The sequence below is a fragment of the Lampetra fluviatilis genome, chromosome 49 (assembly GCF_964198595.1).
Source record: "Lampetra fluviatilis chromosome 49, kcLamFluv1.1, whole genome shotgun sequence".
Taxonomy (NCBI): domain Eukaryota; kingdom Metazoa; phylum Chordata; class Hyperoartia; order Petromyzontiformes; family Petromyzontidae; genus Lampetra; species Lampetra fluviatilis.
The window spans coordinates 1,719,286-1,732,226 of record NC_136323.1 but is presented as its reverse complement, the minus strand read 5'-3'; the positions used below and the strand labels follow the sequence as shown (position 1 = coordinate 1,732,226).

General features: G+C 48.6%; 1 protein-coding gene across 1 annotated transcript; it reads left to right on the top strand.

Moving 5' to 3' along the window:
- The first annotated feature begins 985 nt into the window (after positions 1-985).
- On the top strand, positions 986-9,672 carry LOC144948422 (uncharacterized). The gene is made up of 2 exons (XM_078877868.1): positions 986-1,434; positions 4,537-9,672. The coding sequence occupies exons 1-2, from the start codon at positions 1,012-1,014 to the stop codon at positions 4,741-4,743; spliced, it is 630 nt and encodes a 209-aa protein (XP_078733994.1). The 5' UTR covers positions 986-1,011; the 3' UTR covers positions 4,744-9,672.
- Positions 9,673-12,941: the final 3,269 nt, after the last annotated feature.

The following is a 12,941-nucleotide window of genomic DNA, read 5'->3' as shown; positions in this document are numbered from 1 at the left end:
AGTTGCATTTGTGGTGATTGTTATATTGGGGAAACGAAACGACATGTATCTGACCGCATTCGCGAGCACAAGTCAGATTTGAAATACGGTAGGACGAATTCTTCTGCCATGGCTGACCATTGCTACAACGCGGTGGGCTCTCATGATATTGTTTTCTCCGATACCAAAGTGCTCTGCAAGCCGTCTGGATACCACCAAAGATGTGTCCATGAAGCCATCCATATATACAAACATAGACATAACTTCAACCGAGAGGATGGATTCAAATTGAGCAATCATTGGAAGGATGTTATTAACCAAGTTAAACTTTAGCTGCCTTATAGTTTATGTTCATATCCACATCTCCAGTCTTTTACTCCCAGCCTTGCACACGACCATCACTAGGAAATTTGACGTGCAGTGTTTCAATCGTGCAAATTTGTCCCAAAGAGTATATAGTAAACCACTCTGTATCTGTGCTGCAGCAGCATAGGAATATCTACACGAACTCTCCTGAAGCCGTCATGGCGTGCAGACCTCGACAATGGCATTTAGCTCCTGAACATATTGCCATACGCAAGAACAGGATAAATGATGGATGGATCATTTATCCCCCCCCCCCCAGCCAAGTCGCCCCCCCCCCAGCCAAGTCGCCCCCCAGCCATGTCTCCCCCTCCCCCCCCAGCCAAGTCCCCCCCCGCCAAGTCCCCCCCCAGCCAAATCCCCCCCCGCCAAGTCCCCCCCCCCCCAGCCAAATCCCCCCCCCCCGCCAAATTCCCCCCAGCCAAGTCCCCCCCCCCCCAGCCAAATCCCCCCCCCCGCCAAATTCCCCCCCGCCAAGTCCCCCCCCCCCCCAGCCAAATCCCCCCCCGCCAAGTCCCCCCCCTCCCCGCCAAATCCCCCCGCCAAATCCCCCCCCACCCGCCAAATCCCCCCCCGCCAAGTCCCCCCCCCCGCCAAGTCCCCCCCCCCCGCCAAGTCCCCCCAGCCAAATCACCCCCTGCAATCGGAGTCGCCACTCCCCCCCTGCCGATGGCGTCCGTGCCCTCGCCCGCCGCCGCTTCGGCGCTGCTCCGCTGCCGCCTGCTCCGTCCTCCTCGTCCACCCCGCAAGCGAAGTGGCGAATCGACCCCCTCGGCGTCCACCTCGTCCCTCTGCTCGTACCTCTCCTCCTTCTCGATGTCGCTCTCGCTGCGGCCTCACGGCGACCGCGCTCGGGCCCCCCGCCTCGCCTTGTCGCTTCGCCTGCCTCGGGCCTCCTCGGCAGGCGCGGCCCGAGAGGATGGAGGGGTCGGGGTCGGCGCGGGCACGCGGCTGCTTCTCCTGCCGGGCCTCGCGCTGAGAATCTCCGGCGGTGGTGGTGGTGTCGCTGGCGGCTGCCGTGGACGCTGTGGAGGAGATGTCGACTCGTTGCTGGACGAGATAGCCGAGGTGAAGAGGCACGTGGAGGAGGCGGTGAGTTGGTTGGGCGCGGAGATGATCGCTAACCTCGTCTTGAAGCTTTCGTGACTACAGGAATCCATACTCTTTGGTTCTTTCGGTAAAGTCACGTAGGTAGAAAATAAAGCATGATGCTTTCTCACCTGATCACGGACGCTTGTGTTGCGCCCGAAACGTCGTGATTTATTTTATTCTATTCTATACCTACGTGACTTTACCGAAAGAACCAAAGAGTAAGGACGTCTTGGGTTCATGCAGATCCTTGGCGTCTGCTGTGTTCATAGTGTGCGCATTCTTTTCTCTCCCCCCGTGCTCGCGTGGATTTATCTCCGGGTTCTCTCTCCACATTCAGAAACGTGCGTTTATTTAAGAGTGTTTGGCTGATATAAATGTCCACATGATGATACAAAGCTATCATTTGCGGACAGGTCGCTTCTGAAAGAGAGCTACATAGTTCAGTGGTACTTACCTGATCAAAAAAAAATAGTCACGAATAGTAGATCGTAACGCTTTATCGTCAAGGTCAATCCACTGCTGGATGAAGGCCTTCCTTCTTGCGATGGTTATCAACCCACCGGCTCCTTGCACGCGAGCTGAACTCATCCACCGCTCCCCATCTCCTCGATGTACGTTCCCACTCTCGGGCACGCTTGACCCTTGCAAGCGGATCGTGATTAGCGAGTCACAGCCGTTTATAGTTACACATATTTCAGTTCATTTCATTTATTAGGTATAGCCCCGTGAGCCATTCGGCTCTTGAATCGGGTGCAACCGCAACAAACAAAAACATGAACAAGAAAACATCTTAAAGTGATTATGCGCAAACAGAAAAATCCAGGAAAAAACTGCAAAGTCTTCCAGAAAAAGCACTAAAGCTTCAAATCACAATGAATTCAAGTAAGCGTTGATGTGGGAGCAGGCTTCGCATCATTGACATACTTCTCGACCGTGAGTTTAACGAAGTTGTTAAAAAAAAGTATACATTTTTTTAAGGAGTTTATTTTACTTCGTTTAATAAGACTTTTGCGACCAATATCCATAATAGAGGTGTTTTTGGGGTTAGATCGCGTAAATACGAATGTCGTTAAACCCGACACAGCCATTTAGTAAGGTTTGTCACGCAAACAAAAAGTGGCAATTCGTTACTAGTTCAGAACACCGGTTGTGCGTGGGAGAGTAAACCCACAAAAAACGCATTTACAATTAGAGTACCGTGATTACGAGATCATCAGGCGACAAATCTGACCGTCAGATTTCGGAAGCTAAGCAGCAGTTGAGCCTGGATAAATGCTTGAATGTGCGACCCCATCATGTACTACTCAACGTGGTGTTATAGGGTGATGTGGGCAGCACAGCAACAACCCCCACCTTCAAGTAACCCTCATTACCTCCACAGACGTGACTTAGGGAGGCCCTCATTTAGCAGTGTATTGACGAAAGGGCGATACTATAAGCTATTTAAAAACGTTTTATCTTACCAGGTAATGCCCACTGAGCTATGTAGCTAATTTATTCAGAAGCGACCTGGCCACAAATGATAGCCCAACGAAGTGGCTAATCAAGTGGAAATGTTTTAGCGCTAAATGTGGAGGGAATAAAGTGAAGGACCCGGAGAAACAAATCCACGTGACCACATCGAGAAAGAAAACACGCAAACTCCACATATATACAGGAGTTGGGATCGGAATCGAACCCACGATGTGCTGTATACCGGGCACTCCCATACGTGTTCACAAGCAGTTGGTCAGTCAGTTTTTTTTGGCAGGATGCACACGTTGCTTTCATGGCGCTGATGGTGTCACGGCTGCATTTCCAGTTCTTGCATCAGGCGTAAATCTAGGGGGGAGTGAAACTGGACACACACGTGTTTGGCAAAACGTACCTCGGCTTGCTGCTTAAATATATCTCCATAGCCGTCATTTACTGCCAAAATATCCATTGTCACAAAATCTCAAACCATCCACCCTTCCCCGTGTACGCACCTGCTTTTAAAGCTGCTTATTCCAGACGTTTAGGTTAACGAAGTGTGAAAATGCTACGTTATCTCAAGGTGTGTCGTGTATTTTCTGATTTTAAAAAATGGGAGTTTGATCACAAACAGGATGTCGCTAGATGATGAGGGTCGTCGGTCAAGATTAAGTTTTAATTTTATATTTAAAGCTTTAGTGACTGCAGGAATCCATACTCTTTGGTTCTTTCGGTAAAGTCACATAGGTAGAAAAATTAAACAAAAAATAAAGTAAAAAATTCTAAATAAATTGTTCTAAACTATTCTAATTGGTGGTCACTGATCCAACATAGCTGGCATGTGCAATGTTTCACGAGAATACGATCATGTGCTTCTCTTTTGGGCCTTTCACATATTTTACCGAGAGGCAGCCAACTCGGGTAAATGTTTAGATAGTCAATCTAAATCCACACCGCCATAGTGGATGTTTGAAACAATTTGTTTAGCCAGCAAAACTGTGGACCGGTTGGCACTCATTCCCATCACTCGACAGGTTGAATGCGCTAACGTTCCTTTGTTTCCAGATATAGTCTCGGTAGTAACTGCATCCAAGGTGGAAGCTTTTAACATGAGTGACCAGACACTACCGCAACTGGATAGATGACCACTTTGACAGTGCTGTTTGTTGCTCGCCGGTTGTCATTGTGGGCCTTTGCAATTGTGATAAAAAAAGAAACTCACTTCACGTTACCCAAGTTGGGATTACGCACAGCAGCAATCATTGCCCCTGAGCGGGCAGTAGCGCTTGCAGACCAGGTGCCGAGTCACCTTGTGCCACAAAGGGACAGCGGCCACTGGGGAAAAGGGAGGGGGATGCCCTTTCAAACTTGTTGAGATAGACATGCAAGTCACTTAGCGTATGTAAAGCGCTCCATGTCGAACTTCTTTCGCACCGTACGTGGCGAACCACGCGAATCGGAGATGCGGCGGAAGGACAACAAACTAAAGACAAAAAGCAGTTCTAAAGAAATGAGATGTTCCCAGCACAAAGCAGGACGGGTCTATCAAATAAATCATAACTATTATAATTACATGACACGTGCCTGGTATTGAGTAGTGGTGCGCTGACTAACAAAGGTGGCGTGCTCGCGTCTCTCCGGCTGCGCCAGGAGCTGTGCGGGAGCGCGGCGGCAGCGCGCGCCGCCTGGGCCCGCGCCGACGACGTGAGCGGGAGGTTCCACGCCGCGCTGCGCCGCGCAGGCCCCGGCGAGCGCCACCGCATGGAGCTGCGCGTGGGGCCCCACATTCAGCAGCTGCGGCGGAGGAGCGCAACCGGCGCCGCCGCCGCGCAACCCCCACGCCACGACGGCAGTTAGTCCACGTGTCCGACCGCGCGGACGTCGGAGACTGCGGCGGCGGCGGCAACTGCGGCAGTGGGAGCGGGGCTGCTGCTGCTCTGCTATATACAGCCGCTGCCGTTCAACGATATTGGCTTCAGGGTTGACGGGACTTGGTTGGGGTGCAGCACTGCAAATGTTTGCTCGTGTCACTGCTGCCCAAAAGGCCGCCACTAGAGGGAGCTCCAGAGAGTTCTTTGAGAGAGTATTTTTGGCCTCCTCTATCACGCCATCCGGACGTCTTGGAGGAGAGGTGGGAGTACGCACACTTTAACCCACCACATGTGACCTGCCGATCGACTAACTGGTGTATCCATATTATACTCCTGGGTTGATAGGAGGCGGAGGGGATTTAAGAAATGTGGCGATTCCTTCAACTGCCACGCCAGGAGATCGAACCGGTCACCTGTGGATTCAGTATTGCAGCAGAAGGATGATCGTGGGTGACAGGGTCGGGGATGGAATTATTAGGGCTATTGATTGGTTGCTGCATCCTTTTTCAGTGTCTACATGATGCACTGTGGTGCAAACAAATCCTTCATTTCCAGGGACTGCAGTATTCTCTGCACGCCGTTCACACGGATAAATTTGATGGGGCGGGCGAAATGTTTGTATGTTCGCCTTGATCAGCTTCGCACTACAGCCATGAAACCTCGTAGATGTTATGGTGCCATTGCAGAGGGCACTTGCTAACTCTTAAACTTTGCGACAACAATCTCTGTTCACCACTAAGTGGCGGTGACGTCACCACGGCGCTTGTGCTATGCTAGGTGCACTTTGAAGCCACGTGAAGTATCTAAAGCCGGTAGGCAGGAGGTCACGGAACAGACCCAGGTACCGTGGGTTGACTAAAATGGCTGGCAGATCCACCAACTGTGCTCCCCGCTGTGCCAACTCTGCATTTTAGACGCCCTGAGCTCCGCTTGTTGTTGCGAGCGTCGTTTCTCTAGCCTCCTTTGTTGCTGGAGGGTGACTGCTTCCAACTCCCAAGCAGCGGAATTTACGAACCTCCACACATCATTACACACATAATTACACGGTGCTTTGCAAAGTCGACTGGCAACAGTCATTTAAATTTGAGTTGGAGAACGACACTTGTAAGACTGCCTGCCCGTTGATGACGTTTGTTCCAGATGGAAGGTGTGCAGAGAAAAATGTAACATCTTTGAAGAGGAGACTGCTGGCTTAAGGCTTGGGTTTGTGCCATGGCCTTTTCTTGTGTGAACTTGCGAGGCAATCTACACTCTTAGTTGGCACAACAGCATTAACACGTAAATGAGTGCATCCGTTTCCCTAAGATCCCAGAAGCTAAAGCAGGATTTGAGCCTGGATAGCGCTCGGATGGGCGACCCGCCATGTGCAAAAGACTTCAGGGAGGAGGCATTGTGGGTAGTGGAGGGCAGTGTAGAAATATCCATTGTTCTGCACCAACTCCAACGTTTGCCAACCCGCACTGACAAGTGTGGTGAAGTACGGTCAAACATCCTTCACAATCGACGAGTTGTGGGGGAGGCAATCATAGAGCAGCAGATTGACAAAACGGGGCCGTACATTAACTCGAGTGATCAGTAACCTCGTTGACCTGTAAATCGTTGATAATACTACTAAAAGAAAACTCACGCCACGTTACCCAAATTGGGGTTATGCACAGCAGCAATCGTTGCCCCTGACCGGTAGACTACTGCCCGCTTGCAGACCAGGTGCCGAGTCACCTTGTGCTACAAAGGGACAGTGGCCACTGGGGCGGAGGGGGGGGTGCCCTTTTAAACGTGTTGAGATCGAGATGCAAGTCACTTGGCGTATGTAAAACGCTCTGTATATATGTTGAACTGCGTTCACACCGTACGTGGCCAATTGCGCTGATCGGAGGTGCGGCGGAAGGACAAAATAAAGACAGCAGTTCGAAGATCGCTGGATCTGTTGTTGAGCACTTGAGCAGTAGTGTCGCTCTGTTAACGTGCCGATTGCGCACTAAATTGTAAGCGTCGTGTCACTGGCGACTCCACGATGCAGGCGAAGATTACCACGTTTAGTTCCGTCGCAAGTAAATGTCACTCAGATGTGTAATGACCTTGACCGGCATCCCGAAGGAATATAAAAATGTTTCTTTAAAGATCCAGTTCATAAAATGAGCGGCTCTCATAGCTACGCACCTTGACTACCTTCCTCGGCTGGCCGACATGAGATTGAGGCTTCATTGCTTAAAGGATTTAAAACGACAGCGCACTCCCCTTACCAAAGTGCCCCAGAGACTGCACTGGCACCAAAACAATACAGCGGTGACAGCAAGGCGGTGCGGTAATTGTGCAATGTAACTACAACATTAATAGGATATCCCGATTATGCTTGAAACCCGAATTGGACAGCCTGAGCCTACACAATGTTTGCACTTTTCTGCAAACTCATTACACGTTGTGGAGAATTATTGGTATAAAGCATATATAAGCAGAACTGCATTTGTTGCCTCTTTATTTAAATAAAATAGTTTGTCGAAACTGGTCCAGTTGGTTTGCTTGAACAAATACCGCTGGATATTTGTTGAGAAAGCCAATAGGCTGCTGGACTAAAACCAATTGTCATTTTTTATGGTTTTACATTTCTATAAAAGTACTTTGTCCTGTTGCGTTTGTACTCGGCAGCATTTAATGACGCATTGTCCGATGCAATTTTCTGTTCACAACAGGCGTTCTCGATAGTTGTAATGGATTAAGTGCATTTTCATTGCTGCTGCCGTGTTGTGCATTGTAGAACACTTAATCTCATTTACTTTGACTATGGTGTTTCGTCCATACTAATCGATTAAAATTACCTTTCGTATGGACGCACTGAACCGATTATTAAGATTTACGTAAGTTATAAATACATTTCAGGATGTTAAATTACATCTGAAGGATGGTGATATGGCGGTGGGTTCAGGCATTGTTATTCCAAGCGTACACGTTCCCATACCCTTCTGCAGCGAGCTGAAATGATGCTGTTCAAGAACATGGCTCATGTAGAAACGAGGTAAATCATAACTTGAAGCTTTCGTGACTGCAGGAATTCATATTCTTTTGGTCTTTCGGTAAAGTCACGTCAATAGGTAGTTTTTTGTTATACTGGTAGGAACCACCTGGTTCCACCAGCCCACAGGGGATTATTGTGTCCGTCCGTCGTGCATCCAAAAATGGGAGGGGCTGGGTGCCCTTATAAAACTCAACGTTTAACCTACTCACGCCAGCTTGTGCCCGCCCTCAGTCGGCCATATTTGCGGAATACACCACGCCGCCGTTGACCCTGGCCATTGACCGAGCAACCCAACGTTCCTACCAGCTCCCTCGCAGGAATGTGTTTTTCTTTGAACCTATCTACGTGACTTTACCGAAAGACCCAAAGAATAGGTAAAATCACTGCATGTCCTCGTGTGCAGGTTGTTCGGTGCCAATATTTGAATGATTGTAACAAGATGTTTTAAGTAGTGTAATTTATCACCTGAATGCTGCACACAAGAGGAAATTTAATAAATTGCAGCATATTGCCAATCATACAGCTGATCCATTATTACAACCAGGCACTTGTGAGATTATAATTTGTATTACATTTTTTAAATGCACTAAGTTTAAGTAACTTCTGTTTGATGTGTTTTTGATGGAGTGAAGAGAGGTTTTATGAGCCTTATGTTAATGTGTGGAATTTGTGCAGAATGAGCCAGAACACGACTACAATTCACTCACAAAACTTGCAGAAATCGGGTGACTCGAGACACGAATACCACTTCAGAGCATTGAGCTGGCTCTGCTGTGACCCAGGATCCCAATCTGGGGTTTAGCTGTTCATTTTTAAATTGGATTCACAAGTATAGTGCGTTGGATGTTTTCAGTCTCGTCGCACAAAAGCTGGGCATAAAAAAAATACACGATTTGACTTTGTAGCGACGCATATTCCAGCCCTGAGAAACAAAATCGGGTTTGTTTTACTGCCATACGATGAAAACGCTTTGCAGGGAATATTAAAGGTGGACCCTTGTCAGTTTGAAAACAAGTGTTCAATGGCCTTCCAAAGCAGATCTAACATCTTCCGTGGTCACTCATCCACAAGGTGGTGCACTGCATTCTGCGAATGGAAATTCGCTCATCTCGTGGAGTGACGCGGATGGAATTATAGGATTTGATATGAACAATAAGAGAACTTGCTCCATTTCACGACTTTTATAATTGAGTGGTTTTTTTTAATCAAACCCCTGCTCTTAAGCATTTTTAAACTGTTCTTTGCCGTAACGTACGTGTGGTGTGTTCAATTGGTAAGACAGTGATAATAGGTGCTAATTCTCCGATTCAAAGCACTGGCGGAGCCAGTGGGGGGGGGGGGGGCACGTTTTAGTAATACATCGGCATTTTGCGACCCCCACTGCCAGTGTAGCATATGTGCCAGGGACTCTGATATGATAGGACAATAGTCTGAGTCCATAATTGGCAATAAGTAACGGAAAAACAGTTAAGTGACTCGCATAATTGTGCGCAGTTGCGTACACAGTACTTCCCCGAAGGCATTCACCTTCAGCAAGCGCGATGCCGATCACAACGCGGTTCGAATTCGACCCTCGATCGATGGCTGCGCCATCGCCGCACACGCGTTGAATAAAAAGTAAGGGACAAGTCCTTACAACTATAATTTTTAATTGCTGGAGGGGTTACCCCCCCCCCCTACCTGAAAATCCTGGCTCCGCCATTGATTCTAAGTGTTTGAATCCCTCGGTATTCGCGGCAAGTCGTGCTGCCCTTGCAGTGTTGTGGCTGATGTGGCCGGTGCGTGGCGAAACTCGGCGCGCGATGAGTTTTGTCCACACGTGTGTTTTTAAGGTGATCATTCCACAACGGTCATGGTACATTTTATTTTTAAAGTTGTTAAATAAACTACGAATATTCAAAATGCTGTTTTCATCTCTTTTTAACATTCCATGTGCAACACACAGTTAGTTTGTCACTGCATTGTTTGGTAGTTGAGGGTTAAATGTGTTTTAATTACTGGAACGTGGCACAGGGCTGCGGGTAACTGTCCGGAGTTGATGGCAGGAGCTTTTGCCGAATGTAACTCTCAAACGTTGAAGTGGAGCAGTCACGCAGTGGCTCAGTGCATTGTACCGTGAAATTGGCAATCCAAGTTCGATTAATGGCCATCGCGAACGTCGGTGATTTGTTTGCTTAAATTTGGCATTGAGGCAGTGCTCATATCCTGTGAACAGCTCTTTAGTCCGTGATGGAAATTCCCAATTCCTCTGGGTGGGGGCGAATCGATCCATTGGACAACTAAATTGTCCACTTCCCCACAGTGGTACTCATTTTATTGACCCGGTGTCATAGTCCACAAACTTGGCAAATGTGAAAAATTTCACGTAAATAATGCAATTGGAATCTCCAAAGCAACCATTACTCCCCGACTGCACAGACTTAGCACGACCCTCCTGAAAAAGTGAACTCAGTGGGGCTTTCCTGGGTAAACACGTGTAGTAGTAATACTAAACATCAACAACATTTTGAGGACAAGCATACTTTGAGAAGCGTGGTCCACTGGTTGAACAGTGCCCAGGCGAGTTTGCACTTCTGGCAATTGAGTGTTTTGTGGAAGGATTGACACTTTGTGCATTACCGACGTGCCTTGGGAGCGTTACAAAAGCTTTTGCATGGCAGCGTTTCACCAACATTGGCACGGCACTTTTTTTTATTAAAATTCATAAAGCGCCCCTTAACCGTTCTCAGGGGGCTATGCACGGAAAAGTGGAAGTAGTGTAGCACCGTAGATGGGCCGCACTTACCTGCAATGGTGGACAGGGCCCAAGGGCGGTACCTCATACCGCCAGGGGAGGGTCTGCATTGCCCAGCCCAAAGCGGGAGGGGCTGCGGGGGTTTCAGGATCCCACGCAGCCCCGCCCCTCGATGGCAAGGTGCATAAAGGGGGAACCCTCCCCAGTAGCTCGGGACCAGTCGCATACCGAAGCAAGAAGACCAGCCAGCTTAGGACCCTGGATCCCCTCGCCCCACTGTCCTTGTAAGGGCCGGGACGCTGTGCGGGCCAGTGGTGAGACTCTGGGACTCCCGGCCCGACGCCCTTGTAAGGGCGAGGTCCGAGAAAGCCAGTGGTCTAGACCCGCACCTTGGCTGGGTCGGGTTAGGTAGCCTCCCCTCAGGCAATCATAGCCGGAGGACCTGGGAACGTAGACGAGGCTAGGCACACTATGTAGGTCGTCTGTGTAGAAGACCTATGTGAATAGGCTGGGAGTAAAGTGTATAAGTACGTGGTGTGGAAATAAAGACGTGCCCTCTACAAGTGTCTCCGGAACCCATTACAGTAGTTTAACAACAACCAAGGAAAGTGAGAAACATTTGAAACGGATGTATTTTAAGTCGAGATTTTAACATTTGAGGTGTCTTGGAAGTCCTGACCTCAAAGGGCAACGAGTTAGAGTTGAGGTGCCACAATTGCAAAGGCGCCTTCACCCCCATGTGTGAAGCCGAGACCGTGGGACAGTGAGCAATGCACAATCTGAGGACCGGAATGATCTTTATGGAATATTCGTGGCTGTAGGTCATGAATAGGGAGGAGCAATTCCATTCAAGGCCTTGAATACCAGCGAGAGAACCTCAATACGGGGACAGACAAGGGGGCCAGTGATGGGACAGGAGCACAGGTATGATGTGATAAAGGGTGTTGTACCAGTTCTCAACTTGGCAGCCACATTTTTTATATACTGCAGCCTGTTTAGGAACTTGCTCGGGGTTCCAAAAAGCAGGGCATTTAAGTAAAGCCAGGAAAAACAAATTCGTGGATTAGACTTTCAGTGTCTGCAATGTTCAGGATGTGATGGAGTCGGGATATATTTATTCCGTGAAAAAAGAGGTTCTCACGGTTGTTGACATGGGACTGAAAGGATAAAGTTTTGTCGGACACCAACATTGTTGACCTCATGTGTTTGATAGACATTCCAACCATCAATAACCAAGAGGATTGATTTGGATATCTGATGGGAGTGTACCGATTAAAATAAGCTGTTTTATAATTTTATACCTAAATGGTTGTATTCACTTGGCAATAATAGAAACGGGGATGATGCCATGGCACAATGGTCAATACTCTTGACTTGTAACCTAGGTGTTAACGGTTTGATCTTCCAGTGCACCCGTTGAAACGAATGTGCGAGTTTCTGAAATCCCCTCCACCACCTCTGTCAAGCCAGCAGTAAACATGGGTACAGCAGTCGATCGGCAGCTTGCGTGTGGCAGAGAAAAGTGTTAGTACTTGCACCTCTTGAAATTCGTCTGGCCAGAGGATGAAATGGCCAAATAACTTTTAAGAGGCCCTCCAGAATTTACTCAAGTGAAGGTCCCTCTGCCAGCAGTGGAATGAGGTACCTTGTAAGTGTAGTGTCATAGCGCCGGCTGGTGGACAGCGGCAACTGGTGGACGGAGAGTACACACGTTGGTGAGGGCGTGCACAGTGTGTGTGCAGAGGAGAGGAACTGGGGTAAGGGTCACGGAGGACTCCATCTGGAGGCTCCTGGAACCTGCTAGCGGGTTCGAGAAGGAAAGCACGGTCAGGGCAGAGCCAGGCCGTGCTGGTAGTATAAAAGGAGCTGAGAACGGGAGCTCAGGACTGCCGGTTCTGGGAGTGGACTCGTCTCGTCCTAGCAGTCGTCTCGCCGCCTTTGTCACTGCCGTCTTCACTAGATATTGGGTGGCTGGAAGTTGTTGGCTATCTCAGTCAGCGCCATTAGTGTTTGACGGTTAGGGTTGTGTACAGGCTCGGCGAAGTAACTGTGGAGAGTGTGTGGACGAGACCTGTTAATAAAGGTGCCTCCGAGAAACGGTCTCTGAATCGTTGATACTACATAAGTACAATGGAAAATGTATCATCTGTGGTTCAATTGCTAAAGAACATAACTTTAATTCTATGCAACTTTCAATACCATACTTGCATGTGATCCTGGCTTGCCCTGGTCAAGCCAGGATCACATGCACAGATTTTTTCATTTTGTAAAGAAGAGCTGCTTTTTCCAATTATTCTGTTACTCAACCAGTTATCAGTTCGATTGACTAATCAGACAACAGTGTAAATAGTTGGAGGGGAAATCTCACTTCTGTTCCCACCCATGTTGTTGGATGGGACGTTATGGGTGTGGCTATATTATTTCTACATTATCAGCT

What these genes read in the sequence shown, in the direction of transcription:
- LOC144948422 (XM_078877868.1), top strand. Translation starts at nt 1,012, where the DNA reads ATGGCGTCCGTGCCCTCGCCCGCCGCCGCTTCGGCGCTGCTCCGCTGC. An exon ending in AGAGGCACGTGGAGGAGGCG is followed by an intron (nt 1,435 to 4,536) that starts GTGAGTTGGTTG and finishes CGGCTGCGCCAG; the next exon opens with GAGCTGTGCGGGAGCGCGGC.